The following is a 24,286-nucleotide window of genomic DNA, read 5'->3' as shown; positions in this document are numbered from 1 at the left end:
TATATAAGTCAGCGGTACACCAGACTAGTCTGGATAAGTACTTTCGTCTTTAATATGATTTTGATATAAAATGTTTTAGATCCAGGGAGACCTTTACAGCTGAAAGAGAGGAGCTAATGATTGAACAGTGTGGCAGCAGAGACTGCAAGCAGGATGGTTGTTCTTTAATATATTTGTGAGGCGCGGTTCTGCTGTGGAGCCAGCTGTACTGATAGACTTGACTTGTTCGTTGGTTGCTTTTGTTGCAAGCAGGTTGAAAAAGCAAAGTGTTGGTTGTGTGTTGGTGGCAATAGGATTTAGTGTGATTGATAATGGAAGGTGGTCACTGACTACTTACCTGGGCTACAAAACGGGATACCAGAGATTTGCAAAGACCCTGAGAGTGGTTGATGCCGGCTAACGTGCAGTCCTGGTTGCAGAATTCAGAGATGATTTTGAAAGGTTTTTTAGGTGGGCAGAGATGCAGTGGGAGTAGTGAGATCTCCTGACCGTCTTCACTGTTGATTTGCTAGGTTTTGTCCTTAGCTGGAGTTGGGTCTTCTGTCAGTATTTGTACTTTTTAAATGCATTTTAGAGGTATCTAGTTTCTGATTTAGGTTAATTTACATTGCAGTTAAACCAATCAGCCTTCCAGGTCGTCCTGTCAGCTGTGTGAGGCTTTGACTTGAACCACAATGTAGAAGGCCTTGGAAAGCCGTATGCAAAACTGGTAGATGATCATCAGTGGGTCCAGTGGTAGATAGTTCAGACTGAAAAACATCCAGAGTGAATTCTTCTGTACCCTAATAGGCATACTTGTGGTGCAGGCTCATAGGGACAGAGGTGCAGGAGGGAAATTGAGACGTTGAGACTGAAAGTGTCGAGGCAGAGAAGTATATGTGTATATACGTGTGTGTGTGTTTGTTTGTCTGCATATATACATGATGTCATTACTGTCATTACTTACAGGGGAATTCTTTATCCATTGGTCTGTTGTTGCATTGTTCACTTTTTTCGTCTGCCCGATACAGCACAGAGCATGGGCAGTGGATTAGCCCATTTCAGCCATTGGCTAACTTCAAAACAGTAACAACAATCGACTCCTTCACCAGATGCACCCCCCACATAAAGTAGTGCCTTAAGTGCCAGAGACTACTATGGCAATGTGGGTTTTATGAGATGAAATATTATTTTTGCCTTTACCCAATGATTTGTGCCCCTACAATAAAATGTCACAAAAACTTGACAAAACAAAATAGGCACTGACAAAGCCAGACCGATTGGTTAAGCCAATGTTTGTGTTAGTCTGCAGTACACGGCAACGTAGCTCAGCATAAAGCAGAATGTACAGAACAATACTTAAAGTGACTCTCTGTGCTTGGGTTGGAGTGCTGTTAGTTCTCAGCAGTGCTTCACACCTTTGAAATGAAGGCACAAGTAGATGTTTGAAACCACTTCAATGCTGACCATAAAAAGTACACATGTGCCACTTCTGCAAGGCATTGTTTGCCATGGTTACAGTGCCATGGGTGCAGCAGCACTCACAGCCCTTTACATCCAAGCAACACGTTTATAGAGCAGCTGGCAACCCAACCACACTCTGAAATGTACCGAACTGAAGACAACTGATCAACTGTAAATGATCCTGTGTTTCCTGATCTCCAGTGTGAACAAATCTTGCATGCTCAATCTTTAGAAAACAAAGTTTGTCTGGCTGGGCTCTCTGCTTTTGTGGCGCCTAATTATTAATTTTACCATTTATGTATCTTCCATCTACCTTTTCTTCCCTACCTTTTGAATCCCATCACACAGGCTGCCATAAGCTGAAAGTGACTTATCAGAGAACGTGCACAATCATATTTTGGTTATAATCATGAATGCCTGGCCAGACTTAGAATCTAAAGTGCATCTCGGGGACCTTGGCACGCACAGAGATCTCAGGGCACGGTACAAGCCCGGCGGAGCGGGGACATAATATAGCAGTCTAGATGGAGTCACTCAGATGATGGGACAATCCTTCCACCATCAACAACTCAAGTTGTCTGGCCTTTAATGTGCCTTGTTTTATTCTGGATGCCACTGTGGAGCCCAGGGCATCCATCAATGCTGTCACCACAGTGACGACAGCTGGGACATCTCTGCACCTGCTGGGCCGGATCCCGGCCCGTCAAGATCCCCTTCCCTCCTACACTGTCTGTAATGTAGAAAAGACCCTCTGTGACCACAGGTGACAAACGCATTAGTGGAAGAGATCAACAGAGAGGGCAAAGGAGCACAAACAAGAAAACACGTCGTTCCCCTTAATGGTCCAGGATAAGTGCTCTCACAGCCGGGGCGCGACACTACACTGCTGATCCGGTGAATGTGCGTTCTCGCGTCAATAGGTGGGCAGGTCTTTATGTATGAGGCTTGTTTTTACTGGTTTGTTACCACTTGGGTGGAACAGCCAATGGTTAGATATTGGTCCTTGTATTCATGCCGAGGCTGATTTAGAGTTCTTTAAAGTGCTCACTGTGCTTGAGTGCCTGAGCCTGTTTCCCTCTCACATAAAACAGCCCTTGCATCGCTCAGACCCTGCGGATTAACCTCTCTTGATACTTACCAGGCAGAAGTGACTGGGGCCCAAATCATGTCTAGGCCCAAATACATTCAATACTCGCATCGCCAGATACCAGTATATTAAATGTCGCGTAACAATGCCTTTTAAAGAATTAGCAGATCACTGTTTGGCTACAATATCACCTGCGGTAACAACAGACCTTATTTCCATTCCCACTTTCGCTCTTGTACAAAGTGAGCATTTGAGGCAAATCCCTTCATCTTACTGTGTCTAGTTCCATTACAAACAAACTAGGGGCCGAAGGAGATAAGAGCTGTTTTCACATTTACCATCATAAGATTATGTGAGAAAGAAAAACAACCGTTTGTGTGTATCTCACTGGACTTCAACCTGCCAACTCCATCTCTCTACAAAGGGTTTCCCAGTTCTGGTAGATACAATGGCAATGTGTGAGCAGTTTTCTGTTTTACACCCTTAAAAATAAGATCCGAGCCATGTAATCCTAAATCGATTTGGAGCCTGTGCCTCACTTGAACCAAGCTGATCCTTCATATAAATGTTCACACCCGCTGCTGGAAGTCAGCGCCAGCTACACTGTCCCATTTCTCTGTCATATTTGCTAGAGATTTTGCCCACATTAACCTGGGGTGTTTCAAAGAGTGAAGCTCCCTGTTTAGGGTGCTATCTAGCATGTCACTCTGGCTGGCAGCATAGTCGCTTGTGAAAGACAACTGGGGATGGGTGGGCCTTCCCCCCACATGTCCTGAGCTGGAGGTTGCCTCTCTGACGTGTGCGCTCCCTGGAATGGACATTAGTGCAGGCGAGATTTGGAGCTGGTTCTGCAAAAGCGGCTAAGTGCTACCTATCCTACAGAGGTAAGGCACCCCGTAAGGATCTGTCTGTCTCGTAGGTGGCAGAGTGGGCTAAAGAACGGTGATGGATCAAACCCAGATCTGTTGACTGGGTGTGAGTGTTTGATTGGTTCTGATGCTCCGTCCATCACCACCCCCTTTTGTACCGCTTTGTTCGCCATAAGTTGGCAGGGTATGCTCAGACGTGAGTCCCTTGCTCACTTTGCCACTGGATTCAAGCAAGCCTGGCTGAAGACGGCTGAAATGCCAGAAACCGGTCCTAGGAAGCTTGTTTCCGGGCCAGGGAAGGCATGGCTTGGCAGTTCGGGCTGGACTGTTCCCATGAGGCACAGGGTCAGACTGATTTGCATATGGCCATGTCTGAACTGGGGTGGCAGAGTGGGCTAAAGAACGGTGATGGATCAAACCCAGATCTATTGACTGGGTGTGAGTGTTTGATTGGTTCTGATGCTCCGTCCATCACCACCCCCTTTTGTACCGCTTTGTTCGCCATAAGTTGGCAGGGTATGCTCAGACGTGAGTCCCTTGCTCACTTTGCCACTGGATTCAAGCAAGCCTGGCTGAAGACGGCTGAAATGCCAGAAACCGGTCCTAGGAAGCTTGTTTCTGGTCCAGGGAAGGCATGGCTTGGCAGTTCGGGCTGGACTGTTCCCATGAGGCACAGGGTCAGACTGATTTGCATATGGCCATGTCTGAACTGCGGTGGCAGAGTGGGCTAAAGAACGGTGATGGATCAAACCCAGATCTGTTGACTGGGTGTGAGTGTTTGATTGGTTCTGATGCTCCGTCCATCACCACCCCCTTTTGTACCGCTTTGTTCGCCATAAGTTGGCAGGGTATGCTCAGACGTGAGTCCCTTGCTCACTTTGCCACTGGATTCAAGCAAGCCTGGCTGAAGACGGCTGAAATGCCAGAAACCGGTCCTAGGAAGCTTGTTTCCGGTCCAGGGAAGGCATGGCTTGGCAGTTCGGGCTGGACTGTTCCCATGAGGCACAGGGTCAGAGAAATTTGCATATGGCCATGTCTGAACTGGGGTGGCAGAGTGGGCTAAAGAACGGTGATGGATCAAACCCAGATCTGTTGACTGGGTGTGAGTGTTTGATTGGTTCTGATGCTCCGTCCATCACCACCCCCTTTTGTACCGTCTCGTAGAGGGCCCAGCCTTACTCAGGTAAGGGCACCTTCTCTTCTGGCCTATCCTACCTGTTCATTTAAAGTACAGATGCTACTTGGCCTCCAGATTTATCCATATTGGTTCTCCGCTGTTGCTCTTCGGACCTTGTCACAAGATTTTCTGAATATACTTTCTATTTTGTCTCACCTGAGACTAAGAGAAGGCTTTTCCCTTGAGGGAATGAATATTTTGTTATCCTCGAGACCCTTCTCCCAAGTATCATGTCACACATCAGGGTGCCTGAGTTTAGAAGTACTCTTACACTGAGGCCACCTTAGCCCTTAAGAGTGAATGTTGCTCCATCCCCACCTTCTCTCCTGCCTTCTCTTTAGGTACAGACATGTCTGAATTCCAAAGCCTCTCTTCCTACGAGTTGTGGTTCATAACTAGACACGTTACTCCAGAGCGGCTTTAGCAGGGCATCATGGCCGGTGCAACAGGCAAATACCAATGGGCTCATAACAGAGCTGGTATACCTTGCTTTAAGCCAAAGATGCCACATCATTTCAGGATCGCCTGGATTCCATTTCCTACTAGTGACTGAACAGCTTGTATTAAGCTGCTTAGTCTTTCACACAAAGCCTTCTAGTTCACCAATCTCCATGGTACTTTCCCAGGACATCAACTCCTTCCCCCGTCCAGCCCTGCTCAAACTCCCTGAAGTGCGTGAGCTTCCAAAGTTTAAGAAGGTGATGGCGAATTCTGTGCATTTGCAGTGCAGGGCTCTATGTGATGGAACACTTCACCGGAGGAAGGAGGCCACTGTAAGTTTAGGAAGATACTCAGACTAATTTTTCTAAAAACGCTTTACATGTAGGAGAGCTTTGGCTCACTCCTAGTCCGCTTTTGACCCATTTGAGTTACTTTTCAACGTCCGACAGACGCAGAGGTCTCAGATTCAAGCAATGGAAGCAGACCCTGGCATGCACACATCATGCTGTATTATTTCACATGAATATAATATAACATAACATAACACAACGCAAAAAAACATACCATAACATTAGGCTTCAACAGATCCTGTGTGGTAACAGCAAGTCTACGGTCCGGTTTACCGACAATCCTGTTCTAGGCCTCATGATTTCTGTCCACTGCACGTCTGCGGCTTTAGCTGAGTTGAGCTTACCCTGCCACCTCTTCCGTTACCCTGTAGCTTTTTTAAAGTCAGGCCTCCTGCTGTGTTAGCTTCTTTGCGTCAAATATAAATAAGCATGTCTTACTGAACAAATCGTCTGCATGTCCCTTCTTAAGGCATTGAAGGGAACTTGAGCTTGAACAGACCAGTGCGGCACCGCAGAGCACCTTCTTTTCAAGAGACTGAACACAACTGACCGCCACATTCTGCGCCCTCATCCATTTGGGTCATAACTATAAGCCATGGTAGCGACATGGCTGCCACCCCAAGACTGCCAGGTCTGTTTACAAGTCTTGCACGTGGATTTGCATTTCAACCATTTCCTAAGTCAAAGTTTTTGTTTACAGTCACAGATCGTTTTGTTTCCCTTCCGCTTTGCTAAGGTTTATGAGCTAACCGTGCACCTGGTGTGTATCTTGCTACGCCTCCACTGCACCGTATAGATTACTTCATTTATGACATCTCAGGATTTCTTTCCAACCCCCACGTCGAACGTACCCGGCTGCATTAAATGTCCCCTCTGCTAGAGGGGCTGTAAGTGAGTTGTACTCGTAAGTCTTGCATCCCGGGACAGGAGAGCGCTGACTCACACCAGAGGTAGGTCCAAGGACCTGGTTATTTAATACAATGTATATTTATCGCAAACATGTGACTAATACGTAGTGTGGCTTAAAATGGGGGTGGCTGATGAGTTGGTCTGTCGTCTGTTCCTGATGCTAGCTGTACATTGGATACAACAGTCCATGATACAGCCTGCCCTTTGCTGGGGAAAGATTCGAGTTTGGTACACGGGAGTAGACAGCACACTACACCTGTGTGTGCTCAGTTGCATTAGATATATTAAATACTGCACCTGGTTGACATTTACTATTCAGTACAATCCATAAAACCAACTCAGGACCCAGACTCTCACTCGTAGCCCATCACCCACCTGAATGATATGGTTGTGTGTAATACCGCATTTGACAATGAAGGTGGTTTAACTGTTTTTTTTTAATTTTATTGCTGTCCCTTACGTCTTGAATCACCTTACACATCTCGGGTTTACTACCTTGCATCTCTTGTCTATAGCTTTCCCTGGCTCCCACAGGAGGCGTTCAGGAAAGAGCTGAGGCCTAAGAAGCAAAAATCCCTGCTCTTCACAACTTAAAACAGCAGAACAAACCCACCTGTGATGCACTGAAGCCAGCCCCTCCCTCAAGGTAGGCAAAACCCATGCCCATGACACCGGAAGTGGTCATTAGGAACAAACATTGCTATCTGTTGGGAACATCCGAGGCAAATCTCCCAATCAAACAAACTCATCCATAACTCAGGGGTCGAACTGTGTTATGTTAAACAAGGGCCCATTGGCAGGGTTAATCCCCGTGTGTGAAACTATGGTGCCTCTGACGTACACTGAAGACCTTCAACCATCTATTTTCAGAACGAGACCCTGGATAAGCAGAACCGCGCGCCACCGACCTGTCTGAAAGAACACTCATTTGCATATTTATTTGGCACGGGTACTCGTGTAGGGAAGACATGGTTAATTGCTGCCCCGCAGCGAGTGTTAGCACGCGACTGCCCCAGTATTGATTGACATCCAATCAGCGTTCTGTCATTTGTAATTAGATGTACAGCCGGATGCGCGAGCCCCGCCGAAACCTCCGATAAGAGTTCTCGAGCCGTTCGCTTAATTGGCAGTCTGCCTCTTTGCTTCTGCTTTTTGCTGAAACAAGGGGGTTCAAGAACACGGCATTCCTGCCCTCCTGGTCCTCGTTCTAGACAGAAGGCCATAGGAGAAGGCAGCTGGCCAATGGCTCCTCGCCTTCGGCGGATACACCGTGGAATAAAGGGGGAGCCACATTACGAAGATGGATACACAGAAAAGGTTCAGCAGACGAGTGTTTTCAAAATGTGTCATCTCTACGCAGCTCAACCACCATCAAACTCTTCACAGCTCCTTTCTACGATGCCAGCGCTTTGACGCCACACCTGACTGACAGTCGCAGCTAGCATCATGTCACATGTAGGCGTATACCCACTTATGCATGTAGTAGAGCGAAAGAGAGTGGGTGGCAGTGCTTTAAATGAGCCGGTACTGTCAAGAACCCAGTACCACACTTCTTTCATTCGAGAGGGCGAGCACCTGCACTTCTCTGCAGGGGTGCAATACTTATGATGGTTGGAGTGGAGGCACTTCAGCAGCACGCAGGTGCTCTGGGGTTGTGAGTACCAGCACTTCTAGACTTCCATTTCAAGCCCCGGTGAGACGTAGTCGCGGTCGCGCATCCTCGTGGGACTTCTGGGGCCAGTGCCTGGGTGCGGATGCTCTGTTGCCCGGCGCTGCCGTCACCATCCTTATAATACTGAATGGCTCTGTCTCTCGCTTGTTGCTATCGTTCACCCTCTGCTGGGGAACAGCCCCGGCACTCCAGTAAGATGTACCGCTGCCTTTGTGAAGCATCTTTTCTTCTCCCACAAAGTGGCTGTAAAGGGACTTTGATAAACTAAAAATAAACACTGGGCAGCAGCTTGTGTGAGAGGCTCTGTGCTCCCGTGAATGTGGGGCTCGATCTGTGATCAGGTCTCTCCTGATAATGCTTAGCGCGTAGCCGGTCCATTGGCCGAATGGCCATTGGCGCATGGGTATAGGGCGCTCTGATAAAGAGCTGTGTGCTGCGTCTTCAGGCCCAACTCACCAGCAGAAGCAAGAGTCACCCCCTCCAAAAGCTGAAATGCGACATCATAAATGTATGAAAAAGAAGTGGACGTTCTGAGTCGCAAGGTACCCTCCCTCCTCCAAATGGCATTCTGGTGTCTTACATCCTATTTTCATTAATCCCGCTGCCCAGTTTTACCAACCACAAATTATGCCTGAGGGGATCCTGCTATCGTGAACATGTTCTTTGTAAAATGTTTCACAGTTCCTTGGAGTGAACCCAACAACATCAACGTGTTACTGAAGACACAATCGCTTTATTATACTCCGATTATGTTTTGTACTAAAGTATTACAGGAATTGTGTAAAGCCTCTAGCCAAGTTTTGGGGGGATGAGGGCTAGGGGATGTTTGAAAATCCTCAGTGGTTGAGGAGGCATGGGGCGTGCACCAGCAACAATAAGTAGTGACGGCAGTGGTTGGTTTACAATAGTCACCAGGCTGGTGGGTCCCGCCATCTTATCGGTCTCTGATAATCGAGAGAAGGCCAAATAAGGAGGCTGAGCAATGCCAGATGGGCAAGGTTTTGAGCCCCTCAAGTTACAACGAGGTGCTTGTGTTTTTGGCGTAAGAGAGATGATCTGGGTGAAATGCATGCAGAATATATATCACATTACCTACTGGCGATAGCCAGTAGGTAGTTATAGTTAGGACCACGTTTCCATAGGAAAACCTCAACATTCTATTTTGAATAACTTTGGCGCCGGTCGACGAATCCTCGCAAATTTCTCAAAATAGGTGGGGCGCTACGCTCCGCTCCTACCCTGAAAGTCTCGGGGGGATCCGTCAAGCGGGGGCTGAGATAAAAGGGGGGTCCCAAAACGCGTTTTTCCCATGCATTTTTCCATAGGACCTTTAGAACGAGCTACAGCCCGAACGGCTGAACAGAATTACTCAAAATTTGGCAGAGAGGTAGTCCCTAGGTCAAGGAAGTGCCTTTTGTAGGTTTGGTGTAAATCTGTTCAGTAGATTCTGAGAAAATAGCCTTTAAATCAATATATATATCTGAGCCAGCTTACGGTACGCTTACCGTACGCTTACGGTAAGCGTACGGTGGCGTGCGCGAGCGCGATTCTGATTGGCTCTTAGATCTTAGTAAACATTCGAATCGGCCGAAACCAGGAAGCGGCGGCCGCCATTTTGTCTCTCGCACTGAGAGTGATTTTTAAAATATCAAGCCAAAAAACATGTAAAGGGGCTGTTTTGACAACTCCCTCCCACATAGTCATGTTGAGGGAGTCCCCAAACATCCCCCAAGTGCAAAAACGGTTTTATTTTTTTTTCGGCAATTTCGCGGGGTACGCTTACCGTACGCTTACGGTAAGCGTACGGTAAAAAAATAAAAATAAAAAAAACACTATCCACACTTACCCCACCCCCTGTGCTTTTGGTGGCCGAAAGCCACCAAATGTACAGGGCTTTTGTTAAGGGCAAAAAACACTATCCACACTTACCCCACCCCCTGTGCTTTACAGGGCTTATTATAAGGGAAAAAAACTTAGCATTTAAAAAACCGTACTAATTCACTGAAAAAACCATAGGTTTCACACACGTTATAGTTAGGAATTAGCATTTAAAAAACCTTGCAAATTCACTGAAAAAACCATAGGTTTCACACATGTTATAGTTAGCGGAAATTTTACTGATAAAAAACCAGTGAAATTCCCCCGTTATAGTTAGCGCAGGCAACTATAACTCACGCGACTGCAATCTTCTGCTGATGACATATGTGTCTTTATGAAAAAAAAATATTTGTAATATATGTATAGCTAAAAATGTATGGAAGAAGACATGGGCAAATAAGTGTCTAAATACAGTATTAGCATCAGCAGAGGATTGCAGTCGCGTGAGTTATAGTTGCCTGCGCTAACTATAACGGGGGAATTTCACTGGTTTTTTATCAGTAAAATTTCCGCTAACTATAACATGTGTGAAACCTATGGTTTTTTCAGTGAATATATATATATATACATATCTCTACATATACATTGTAAACAATGACTAACCATTTACCATCAAACCATAGGATAAATCATTGCTTCAACGTCCCCAACAGAAAATATCATGACAAACATACACAAAAGCAGGATTTGGGCAAAACCTTCCTTCTCATGCACCTGTGATGTATTAACAGCGCACCTATAAGGCGGGCATCGAACCGTATATGGTTCCACATTTGGGCCTGACTCACAAAGACCTGCTAATACAAGGTCAACAATCTACCCCGATAGGATTCTAACAATGTTTGACTATATTTATAACTTCTGAGGGTTTACAAACATACACAGCCACAGGAGTACTCAGTAAAGTGTTCTCTAGCTTTCCATTTCCAGTAGTACTACAGACCAATATTTACAAGGGCCATTTTCAACTGGGTGGGAATTCCTGTCAATGGTAATCTGGTTTATGTTTCCCCTCTCTTTCCTATAACCTATTTGCTCCCTCAGTAAAAACGCCTTTTTCAAAGAAGGAACTGGACAAACATTTCCAGATGTAAAGGCAATGCAAATATTTGTGATGACTCATAGCATATCAGTCCGAGGATGTTCCATGCAATTTTCACTCCCAATACTCTCCCTTTACCCTGTCCTTAGAAATACAATTTCTGAAACTCGGTCCTAAAGGTGGTTTTTCCCATATCCTAAGAACGCTTTAGGATTCCAGTATCCACCTCCTCCAAATTCTCTAAGTTAGGAGTTTGAATTTTGAATTACGAGTGCCTTCTTGTCTCTGCTAGTCTTGAAGTGTCCAAAAACCTTTGTAAATCAGACTCCTTTGTTAGTAGCTGACGCACGGTACTCTTCAATTCGTGCAATATGGTTGTATGACGTAACAACGCATTTCGTTGCAACGCATGCCTTTACAACGCATGCGTTACAACGCGAATGCCATTGCTACGCATAACCTTTACCACGAAAATGTCTTTACCACACATATCTTTACATTGTAAAACGATGCGTGGTAACGGCATTTTCTTGGTATAGGTGTTCTCTGATCCCTACCCTCATTCCTTTCACTGCTCCTCTGTGCCCTCCCCCTCCCGCTCTCTTTTTTTTAAATATTACCCCTTCCCTGTACCCTTGTGCGACCTTCTGCCCCAACCCACAAACCCTTCTATTAAATATCCCCTGCGCTACATCACTCCCTCATTCCTTTATTACTTTTGAATTTAATCTCCCTTACCTCTCCACGTCCTCTTTTCTTCAGGCTCTTCGGTGGTGCGTTGCACGTCGTAAAGAGGAAGCGGAAGTGTCTTTCCGTTTCCTCTTAACGACGCCGATTGCCTGCAGAAACAGAAACAGGTGCGTTTTTTTGGGGGGGGATACCCCCCCAAGCCCCCTTTTTTTAACACACGCTTTATTTTTTCTTGGGGGGGAGACCCCCCCAAGCCCCCTATTTTTACGTTTAGCCTTTATCACACACATTCCTTTACTACGTATCTCGTAGTAAAGGAATGCATGGTAAAGGCTATACGTGGTAACCACGCATGTGTTGTTATGCATGCGTGGTTAATGTTAAGCGTTGAAACGGCCGCGTGGTAGTGGCCGTTTCCCGTGTGATATAAATGTAAGTGTCAGTTTGAGGCAAAAGGCACAGCAATGATGCTAACATAGGTCCATGTCCAGGCACTCAACAGTAGACTTGCCTCCCACTCACCTGTGCGTGTTCTTGACGTGGCAAGGGCACAACTTGTCACAGCGGATGCCATAGAGCCTGTCGTCTGCACACATCCTGGTCTCACACCTCTCTCCGGTGTAGCCCGGCTCACAGAGGCACGCCCCGCTGATGTGGTAGCACTTTCCTCCATTCTGGCACCTGCACGCTTCCGCACACTTCATTCCATAAAATCCGACTGGGCACTCATCCTGGCACCTGCAGAGAAAGATATTGAGGGTCAGGAGTGCAGAGGCAGAGCGGCACTGACAGGTACTAGTCAGAAGGTACATTTCATCCCAAATGACTCTGGGCCTTTCTTATATCCTTTGCTCTTGCTGGCATGGGTCTATGCGCCCTGCTAGACAAAGTGCTTCAGAGCCAGCCATGCCCTAATCCCCCATCAATGAACCTTCGTACCGCGCATCATACCAGCTTCACGTGCCAGCCTGTCACCAAGAAAGGCTCATGAGGATAAAATGACTTTCAACTAGGCCACCTGCAGCAGGGATTGGCTACTGGGCACAGAGCAGGCCCTCCTTCATCTCTGTACACACGGCTACCATTCAGACAATGTAACAACAAAATGTCCTCCAGCAGCACGCCTCCAACTTGACCTCATATCCGCATCGTGGGAATCAGCGTTCTCCTGTGACAGACAGGAGCAGCTAAGGCATGACAAAACGATGATAAAAGGGTGTAGCACTGTGATTAAGGGCCGAGTCCTCGGTGAGGTCACCACACCAGCAGAATAAACAAACACACGACAATTCCAAACAGGATAAGGGATGCATTTGCCAGATGGCTGTATGAGGGTCGTCAATGGGCTGCTCATGTTCCACATGTCTTCTGGCCCAACACAGGTACCAGGAAATGGTGAAATAAATAAATTCGTGGGGGGAGTGGAAGGGGGTGGTAGTTGATTTGTCAAAACTCACATCGAAGGCATCGCTACTCTTGTCAGGAGGCGTCAGTGGAGTTTGTCATATCACAGGCTGCACGGCACCTAACAACGCCACTCATGACAGTGAAACCGCCTACATATAGCGCCAATGAAACAGTTGAATGTGTGAGGGGGTGTAATGCAGCTGTGATTCATAAAGACGTTTACACATCTAAGTTCAAAATGGGTAGAGTGGCGTAGTAATAGTGCTATGGAATCCTCAGAATTCCTTGAACTTATAAAGAAACTCAGCTTTGCTCCTCTATATGGCCATGGAATTTATGGGTGACTAGCAATATCCCTATAATGTACAGCATGGGGTACTTTATCCCGTATATTTTTGGGGTGCATCCGGCACGTCACTCCCTTGGGCCTGGTACCAATGCAGCTGCTGCACTGTTGATAGCTACGCTCCTGCATAGGAGTGCTGAACAACCATCTGCGGCTGTAAATTTCGAGCTACTGAATCACAGAAACTCGAGATATTTACATTTTCAATTGGTGGATTTTGTGCAGAACTAAATTTAGGGTGTGTATCGAAGTGACAATAATGCAAACAGCCTACATTATGTATAAAGCCATAACTTTCGTTGGTTATTCACAACCATTGGCATGGCATTTCTACCTGGAAACAAATAAACATACTCTAGAAAAAGAGTGCGGTAAAGCAAAAGGAACCGGCCCCAAATGTCTTGAGTTGTAGGGGATAGCGTTTCACAAACTCTGTGGAGGAAGAAGAAGAAATGTTGTATGTGGTAATATCCGGCAGTGAGATGGAGGCAGCAAAGGAGTATGCGTGATAATCTATGACTCGTGTAGATTTCCAGGAATACTCCTGTGGACTTTTGAGAATCCCTAAAATAGTCGACATCTACTCAAATTGCAGGAGTAAACCTGCGAGGTGCAGTTATTTTTTTTTATGTTTGTGAACTGAACCCACAAAGAGGGCAAGGGTGAGAAAACATGGATGAGCAAAAAGAGGTGAGTGAGAAAGGCAGACCGTGTAGGGAGACCTAGAGAGAAAGAGAATAGGACGAAACGAGAAAGGTAGCTGAGAAAGAGACTCGGAGAGAAGTTGGAAAAGAAACTTGTTTGAATGATTTCAGATACCTTACAATGCAGTGTGTATACAGATTTGAACTTTATGGTTCGGCGCCTGCATAGTATTAAAATGTGAGGATTTTCACCACTTCCAGCAAAATCCCACAACATATGAAAAAAGACAACTTTACATGTTACTGTTATCGGGCATCGCCACCATCACGTGGTACCCAAAGGCTGTTGTCTCTCTTCATCTTGTCATGCACCGGCCATGCCCGTTGGGCTATAGCCCGTTATAAAGGAGTTTTGATCTTTTTCATTAACTTTAGCAGACTTTATCCTCTCATATCAGCTCAGGTGTATTCCAAAGTATGAGGCCCACAGAGTGACATCATCTGCCGCCCGTTGTTCAGTCATTCATTGTCGACACTGTGGGAATTTCACAGGCTCTGGAGGACAAACTCCTAGCATCAGCTATTTCGGGACATTATCCAATAAGCACAGAAACTGGGTGCAATTTGCGTAGTTTTTTCCAAAATGGCTGACATGCTCTGCCACTGCTCCCTTTGCCTGGGATCACATGCAGTAACCTTGCATGTCAATAGAGGGATGCGTGTCAAAGACAAGATCAAGAGAAAGATGGCCTCACGCTTCCCCCCTCGCAAATGTTACGCAGCTATACCACTTTACAGGCCACACGGAGGGGCGTAGCTTCCATTGGTGCAACAGGTGCAGTGGGGGCACACTGAACCTTGATTATTGCTGTATTTAACAGTTCAAACAGCAGCGGCCGGGGGCACGCCCTTCCTTGCACTGGGCACGTGACACCCTGGCTATACCACTGACCACACAGAGTAACATACAACTGCCATTAAGACAGAGAAAGGCACACAACTGGCACTGTTCTATACACTCAGGCCTCCTGCCCGGAAGAACGTCCTGTGGTAAAAGGAAGTTATATGTCAGTACAAACAAGAGACCACGCGAGGGCACTGGCAAGCTTACAGTGGCACTTAGAAGCCTATCACTGTGAAATTGCCACACTTGTTCCACACCCCATGGCACACCTGTTGCTGTCTGTATGTGCGGAACAATGGGAAATGGGCGCACCATAGAGAAGAATGTGACTTCTCACTGGATCTGAGGGTAAAACCGCCAGGAGTCACAGCCTCACCTACCAGGGCTCCGACGGGGCGGTGCCTTCAAACTTTAAACAAGATATCTCACTATGGGCAACCAGCTAAGTGGACTATGATCATAAGAAATACCATAAAGGGACCTGGAGAGCTGATAAAAGCTGCCCGCTCACTAAAAATCAACAGCAAACCTCTTCATTCATCAAACTGCTGAGCACAGCATCCTATAACACGATAACTGCACCTCGGTGGTCATCACACACGACATGGAAACACTTCCCACATAAGATGAAAACAAAACAAAAAAATACAATACCATACAATATTCCAAGTAAATACTTCTGACCCAACTTTGAATTTGAGGGTAAAGCGCAGAGAGTCACAGCCCCACACGTCAGCATTCTGGAGACGGAGGGGGTACTCGACAGAAAATAAAGAGACTGCCCCTTGGCTGGGGATTAACCACTGAGAGATACAGGCCCACAAGCCAGACCACTGATAAAGGTGCACGCCATAGAAGTGAATGCAACGGTGCCCTGTATCTGGTGGTTGAACCATTGAGAGCAGCAGTCCCACATGCCATGCCGTTGCGGAGGGTGCACTCCACAAAACTCCCCTCTGCCTGAGGGTTAAACCCCTGAGAGGAGTCCCATATGCCCTGAACTGGCAGGCTTGAAAACCAAGACAATGTTGCACAGACTTTTTTTTATACTTCAGCAAAAACACTCTATACCTGTGTTGCACTGGGTGTTTGCACCTTTATGCTGTGGAAGCTGCTCTGGATAATGGGCCTGCTAAGGAGCCAGTTCTCACAGAGCCCCAGTGCTCTCAGCCACCAGGCAGAGAGAAAAAGATCATCCATTAGAAAGATACTTCTATCTAAGGCCTGTTTCATCAAATGTGCTTTTCTATGTCATTTTAACCACGAGCCTTGCTGAATTGTTACTTTTATTTTAATAAGTAACTAAGATGGTAAATTATCATCATGTCTTCCCTGTCCAAGGACAAAAAAGCGAAGTCATGCCAGTGAGGAGTATTCGCTTCAAAGCATTTGAAGCAACCAATGGGGTCTTTTCCAGGGCTAGAGGGTGTTCTGTATGTCAGACTGAGATGATGATAATATTTTTGGGAAGAAAGTAAAGCTTCCCTGGAAAAAATGCTAAAAAAGCTTGGAAGTTCATCTTTGTGAGGCGAGCGGTAAAGAGGCGGGGTTTCCTTTCTCATTTAAGTGAGCGCCCATCAAGCACACCGTCCATGACTGAAGGAAAAGCAAAAGTACAGAGGTCCACAACAAACCTCTGGATACCTCTTACTGATTCAAAAACACAACAAACCTCTGTATTTCTGCTACTGCTGCAATAAACACATAAGTCCACAAGAAACCTGTGGATATCTCCTACGGATTCAAAAGCACAGAGCGCCACCACTAATATCTCGATAGCTGTTACAGATTTGAGAACAGGAAGGGCCAAACAAACCCCCAGAAACCTTCTCCTGATTAAAGGTGCATTGCATGTCATTGGGTGCCTTTTAATGATTCAAAAACTGAGAGGTCCACAACTAACCTCTGGAAATCTGCTACTGATTAAAAACCACAAAGATCCAAAACAAACTTCTGGACACCTGAAACTGCTAATACATGCATCAAACAAAGTGTCCCTACCAACGGAGTACATATTTACTCGTACACTGTAAATATGTACTCCATTTTATTGGTCATATAGGTGATTTATCTGCAAAAAGCAGACATATAAGTCACAATTACACCACTTTCCTGACAATAGCAATGACAATGGACACAGAGCAAACCAGCACGTTGGCCACACAAACACACACACGTGCACACACCATGTGAGCAAGCAAAACGCTAAATACTACAGAATTCTCACACCCTTCACTGACACTCAAGGAGGCTTATTCACACACTTCATTTTACAGTATGTTTAGTAGTACTACAATACTCACATACTACACTATGTGATTCACCAACATACATGCAGAAGTCTACGCCTTCCCCTTTTTTGTCTTTTATGTGCGGAGATTCCTGCCCGACTGTGGAGATCTCGGCACATGCAAGCCTATGAATTATCAGTAAATGTGGGAGGTATGCGAGACTGCCTGGAAAATGGGAAATAGGTACTACTAAATGGGGGGAGTTTTCGGACAATGAAGGAGGGGATAAGTGAGGGCTAGAAAAGGGTTTTGCGAGGAACATGCACCTACCAACAAAAGAATAAGCCCATTCCTATTCCCGAACTGCACTATTAAAGTTACTACAGCCAAACCAGACCCAAAACAGTAGCAACTGTACTGCAGAACAGACCTGGCGTAAGTCCAGCACCACATATGTTCTATCACTGGTACTACAACACCTTCCCATAAAAAATAATGGAGGACTAAAAATAACATCCCATAGGAAATATAATGAAAATAAATTAGGTTATTTGACTTCTTAAATATGAATATAAATTATATTTACCTACAAATAACTGCTATTTTAATGTAAATTACTTTAATATTCTTTTATCTTGAATATAAATGTAACTGTGTAGTATGCTATCCTCGCACACTGCCCTCGCGTGGATTTTCGATGATGTCATCGCTCGCGCTGCCCCATGGCTCATGCTTGCCTCAATGATGTGACCGTTGGATTCTAACTGTCAAGAGAGGTTCGCACTGTGCTTGCATGCACAGCTGAGGGTCGTCTGTGGGATCACAACTTTTATGCTCAATAAAGTCTTCTTACCTCAGCAACTGGATCCTCTCTTCACTACATGATTCGTGGCGACGAGCTGATCCCACACAGAATCCAGGCGGAGCTCCTGGCCCTCACTCCGCTGTACAAGAAGTGAATGTACTTGCATTCAACAGGTAGTCACTGTACCTACAACATTCCACGCCGTGGTCCGCTCCTACGGATTACACACGCGATGTCCGTCGCTTGACATCACCGCCCACAGGTTTTGTTTGCCCGATACAAACAATGACACCAGGGCTCAAACCTGCTTTCCTCAACAGTTCCGTGGTGTGGAGGAAGAGGTGGAGCTCTGCAGTGCGTAAATGTCCGTGCGCACCAGCTCTTTCCTGTTTGTCTGACTAAGCAACTGGATCCTGTCTTCACTACAAACTGTTTTCAAAATACACATTTTTTTAAATTGAGTCATACATAACTTGATACCTTTTGCTATATAATAAAGAAATATAAACATTTTACTTGTGTGTTTTTAATAAATCTTTGAAAAAATAATTGTAATTTAAATTAATATTTTTTATGTAATATTTATTTTGACATTTTTAATACTGTTGCAACATTTTAATTTAAACTCTAAGTTTAGTCGGACGTACGGATTAACAGTTTGCAACATGCAGGCGTTATTATACCTGTGAAAACTCCAACAGTTTCTAGCGCAATATACTGGAGAGAATTACTAATGAGCCACCATACTTCATGATATACATTGATGACTATATAAGCCCTGATGAAGTTCCCCTAGAGGCAGTGCTTTAAATGGGAAAAAAATTGTGCAGGTACTCATTAAAATGAGGCGAGTGGGCGGGGCTAGGGGCGGGACTAGGAGCAAGACATCCTGTTACTTATTGACTTCAGTACTAGTTGCAGCACGTACCAAAACACACCAGAAATGCGTTTCTATAAACAAAATAGGTTAACTCCTAACAAAAGCCAAACGCGGTGATGTTTTAACCCCTTCTGTGCCACGCCCTTTCCCCCTCCTGTGCCGGGCGTTACATTAGTGGGTGGGGTTCATGACGAGATAGTCTCGTCATGGGCACAGCGCGACCGTGCTCCATGACGAGACTATCTCGTCATGGGCACAGAAGAGGTTAACAATTCCTTGTTTTATAATATTTGAAGTTTCCATACTGTTATTTGGTGTTGCTTGGCACAATACTATATATTCTCGAGTGTGCACGCACACACACACACGCAAGCACGCGCACACACACACACACACAAACAAGCAGACGTGCACACACAAAGCATTCCCCACATTTCCTTTAATATACCTCCTAAGAGTGTCTCAAATCTTCCTCCCCTTTCTCTCACTATTTTCCTCACACAAACCCGCCCACAGGCAAACATAAGCCGACACTCAACCAAAAGAATCAGGAACGATTAAAGCCCTTTTAACCTCGTTGCCCTCTTTGGATTTCTTAATTGCGCCGTCACCTGGCTGCCTCAATCCTGTGTTTGAAACACAGCAGGATGTCAACACCGGACGTTATGCAAATGAGCCCACGCTGAATAGTTCAGCGTGGGCTCAGCTCACCAGTCACTGCTACATAAGTGCCTTGGCTGTCAGACAGGTCACCAGCACTAACAGCTAAGGCGCCTACTGTTTATGAGTACTCTCCTTGGCAGCAGAGAAGTGCCGGTACTCAGAGTGGTAAAAATAAGAAGTGCCGGTACTCAGTGCCGGTGAGTACCGGCCCATTTAAAGCACTGCCTAGAGGGAATGAAACGCATTGGCTGAGTGTTGTTTGCTATTGACCTTTTGAAAAAGCATTTTGAAATAAAGGATTTTTTTTTATACTACTTTAACTCTACTGGACTCCATTGCCTGACGCACCCCCACTTGTATTAATATGGTAAGTTTACCTTTATGAATAGGGCCCCAAGGTCTTCACATGCTGGTTACAAAGACGAGTAGCTAAGAGCAGGTTGTATTTGCTATCCGTGGTGTGCTTTCGACTGGTGACGGGCAGTCAGAGATACTGAACTGGAGTGGGTTTTTCACGATGGTGGTAACCAGCAGCGGTCCGTGCAGGTAAGCGCGGTGGGAGGATGTCATCAGGCGAGGGAATAGGAATTATTTATCTAATGTTCCCAATTCCATCGTCTGTCGACTTGATGCTCCTCCCGCCCCGCCGCACCGCGCTTACCTGTACTGACCGCCGCTGGTGGTAACACGTGCCTCACCACCATTAGTTAGCAGTCCTCTTGGTCAAGTCAATGTCTGCCTTTCTCAGCACAAATTGTGCATAATTTATGCACACCCCCTTGATGATTCTGATAGCAAATCCAACCATCACTTGGCTGTCAACGCTGTTAATGAAGACAAGCAGCCAGCTCAGGTATTATGAGAAACCTGGCAAACACAGCTGTCTGGTTCAATCAACAAGAGCATGCAAGCAAAGATGTAAGCCCTGTGCAGAAATCTTCTCCTTGAGACGTTCCCTTAAAAAAAATAATATATATAAAATCTGTCATACTTCATATTGCATTGTATAATTTATAAACCAGCTCAGCATGTGATGACAGGATGCTGCGCTCTCATTGGCTGCTGAGACAGGCAATGTCTATCAGGGCTCTATGCGTTCGAGAACGAGAGAATGCTTCTGTCTGCTTTAGGGGAGGGTACCCTGCATCTGAGGGACATCCCGATATTGACGTAATCTGGCTCTTTCCGCTTCCGACCGGAAGAGACACCTGGGTAGCAATAACAACCTGCAAGAGCAGCACACACAAGCAGGTGTGACGACAGAGTAGGACTCGTGGCGTCACCGAGGGACCCTGGCAATGAATCCAGGCTAATTACTACAGATACAATTCGGACCCCGTGAATCGTGGTGCACAGTCTGTTTTTTTGTGTCTCAAAAATAAACTGCCGTCTTTCCCTGCTAATCATCAGTAGGATTTGCATTTATTTAGCAGAATCAATTGTATATCAACATAACCTAGAATGTGTTGTTGCCCCTCTTTGATTATATAGTATCTCAGTTGTTAAGAACTGGAAAAAATATTGGCTGGGAAAATGGATTTCTGAGTAAACATTGGTGGGCTGCTGCCCAACCCCCACCGGGAGGCCCGAAATAACAGTTCAAAGAGCGGGTTCTGCCTTTGAATTGGGGCGTTGGTAAAAATAGCCGCGAGTCGGTGTCCTGGAGCTGGCGAATGTAAAAAAAAAAAAAACATCCATCTTCTCGCGCTCGCAGAAGAAGGCAGTCAGAATCCGCTTTTTCGAGAGGGTGTCGTTACCTTCTGTGCGCCACGTGAGCGCGGGTGAAGCCCCGCGCCCTCTGCGGGCAGTGCCCGCGCGCCCAGTGTAAGCCGGTGCGTAGATAATTCAGAGCAGGCCCTGCACCAGCTGCGGCAGATGTTTTCCATGCGAAGCGAGGACGGTGCCAAGATGTGATACGAGCCGTACAAACAATATAATAGTCATTGTGCGCCTTGCCTTTGTACCCTTAAGAAGCTGCAGTCAATGGCCTCAGAGCCAAGGCACTCCTTCTGCGCTGGGGATGCTGCGCGTTAACTCTTTCAGCCACAGGCTTTCTTAGAAAAGCGCCAAGTATTCTCAGCGTGGGTTTCAAGCCTCACACCACGGGAGTTTTGAAAAAGTGAAAAGTCCGCCCACGCATCCGCCAAGAAGCCTAAGCCCATGTGGAGGTGAGCGAGCCAACACATTAACACGGAGAGGAGCCAGAGCCGAGCCAATGACCTGGCTCGGCTCTTAGAGCCTGTGCACGAGCCAGACCTGAGCAGAGCCAGGGGTCTGGCTCGGCTCTTAGAGCCTGTGCACGAGCCAGACCTGAGCAGAGCCAGGGGTCTGGCTCGGCTCTTGGAGCCTGAGCACGAGCACAGAAAATGATTGTTGTGTAAATTATACAACAGAAGTCACGTAAAATGTGATAAAGTCTCTTCAACATTAAAAAAAAGTGCAATTCTTTAACATGTGGAAGCTTTGACATTAATATGTCACCAGGGCACACATCCTAAAAATAGAAGTGGAGGGACTATCCAAGTTAGGCAGTGTGCATGTGACATCATGGCACGTGACATCACAGTGTGTGACAATGCACGTGGTGTCACAGGAAGTGGGATCACAATCCATGACCTCACAAGAAGTGCATCACAAGAAGTGACATCAGATCTTAAGACCTCACACATGCCCAGTAGGTCTATCCTGAGTACATTTGAATACATTACAATATTTAACGAACACATTTATGCATAGGGGTTGTGCCAGGAAAGTGACGCAACCACGACACAAAATCTGGTCATCAATTTATACATTCCTTTTTTTAAACCCTGCCACAGAGATATTGGCAACAAGGAGAAATGTAGCAGTAAATCTGTTCCACTCAATTGGTTGCAAAGTCCGCATTTCAAAATATCTTATGCATTTAGGGCACCTGCTGCAGAGATCTTTGTGTGCCAATGAAATCTCAGGGAATAATAATAATGGTAAGATAACTTTGGAGGTTAACCTATTTGCTGGCGAGATCTGTGTTTTGTCTAGTGAATAGTATTGAAACAAAGTAGCATTGAGAGTTAATATGTCTCCTGCAAAGCACATTATGCAACATGCAGATTACAGATTTTTATTTTATATAAATGGGTAAGTGGGTTACTTCTTTCACACAGAGATCCTTTTTGTTACTTGCAGTTCATTAATTGTAATATTCTTCTAATATCGCACAGTGAGCTATGAAGGACGTCTCCTACACCTTGTAACTCTCCTTGTCTTAAGTACACATTGATTTTAACACATATGATTTATAGTCAATGTATAATCTGTATGTGTGATGTAAAGTGCTCTGACACCTTGAATTGGGATGAGTAGCGCTATAAAAGCAATAAAGTAAAATAGTGGTATTTAAATTGTTATTTGTGTAAATACTGGGACAGACCAACACATCTGACATTCTTACAGTGCATTCATATCTCTTATATGAAGGGGCTAAACAAAGTAAAAACCATGCCCCTTTAAAGTGCCTGTGAAGTGATAATCTTTGTGCCTTTGTTTCCCCTCCATTGCATTTAGGCGTGAGGCTCCACATAGCTCCCAGCCAGGATGCACCAACAAAAGGAGGCCCGATGGCCCTTTAAATTGGCCTTTGTTATGGGACCAGCTGAAATCTGATATGCCCCCTCCCCACCTGCACTTTGCTGAACCTAACAAAAGCAGAAAACCTGCAGGCGCTGCTGGAAATTACACTGAGACAAGTTTAGTATATTTTGTGGACCCCACCCTTGATGGTGTCCACCCAGTAAAAGAGTGGGTACACACTGTCTACCCATATGTACCCCTGACTTGTGCCCTGTACGTTACATTATAGCAAAGCACTGACAAGTACTTATACAATTCATTTTGTACAGCTGGTATTCTGAAATCACATATTTGAAAGCGCTTTAATATGCGATAATAAAGAAAAAGGAGTTATACAATATTTGCCTAAGAATATACTTTTTAATAGGGGCTGCCGTGATTTATTCAGGTTTTTTGGATTCACTTTGTACAAATCAGCCAGTAAATGGGTATATATTTGTCTTCTTTTGTATTAAGGCTTTGCTTTTACCTCTTTGTGCATTTTTCTGCAGTTTTTTTATAGCGAAAAACTCGACCCAAAGGTTTTGAGTGCTTTACATGAATACCAGTTACATTACACAGTAGCATAGATTGGATGCCACGGGCCCTGGTGCAAGCAAGGAAAAGGCCCCCTTTAACTGCTGTTGCGGTAGTAAAAATACAGCTATCATCAGGGTTCAATGGGCCCCTCAGAACTCCGCCCCGGTGCATAGCTCCAGCTGGACCAATGGTAGCTACATCTCTGACATTACACAAAGTCACACTCATTTTTTTTAGGTATGGGCATTTTAAGTGATTTTTCTAGAATTACAGGATGTTGAGCCGATACAGAGATACAAACCTGTCTCTGGCTCCCCAGATGCAAAGTTGGCAGCTCTCCTGGGTAGAGGAAGGGTGGCAGGCAGAAGCCAAATGAAAACTGGGCTCGTTATGAGCTCGAGGTTCCAACAGGAACTTGAGCTGAGCCAGGCCGCAGGCTCAAGCTTTGCTCGAGCTTTCAGTGGCTTGCCCACCAATATACCTATGCCGGCTTATTCCGCACTGTTTTTAATTGCCATGTCACGATTATGGCTTCCCTCCCAAAAAAGGTAATGTTGTAAACTTGCTCACAGGAAGCTAAATGCATCAAAACCGCAGAAGTTAAGGGATTAAATAATTTCGGTGCCATCTTTTTATCAAAACACTTGTGTTGCTTCCTTAAATTCTGATTCTGGCACGTGTACAGATACTTTGCACCAAGTAAAGTGGACATAGTTA

General features: G+C 45.6%; 1 protein-coding gene across 1 annotated transcript in view; it reads right to left on the bottom strand.

Moving 5' to 3' along the window:
* MEGF10 (multiple EGF like domains 10) overlaps positions 1-24,286 on the bottom strand; it is a 279,766-nt gene that overhangs the window by 76,569 nt on the left and 178,911 nt on the right. The window contains exon 9 of the mRNA XM_085632702.1: positions 12,081-12,296. Coding sequence (XP_085488828.1) covers positions 12,081-12,296 — 216 coding nt within the window. The remainder of the gene's footprint in view (positions 1-12,080; positions 12,297-24,286) is intronic.

The sequence above is a fragment of the Triturus cristatus genome, chromosome 2_1 (assembly GCF_964204655.1).
Source record: "Triturus cristatus chromosome 2_1, aTriCri1.1, whole genome shotgun sequence".
Classification (NCBI taxonomy): Eukaryota; Metazoa; Chordata; class Amphibia; order Caudata; family Salamandridae; genus Triturus; species Triturus cristatus.
Note: the sequence above shows the minus strand (reverse complement) of the source record. Positions and strands in the feature narration are given on the sequence as shown.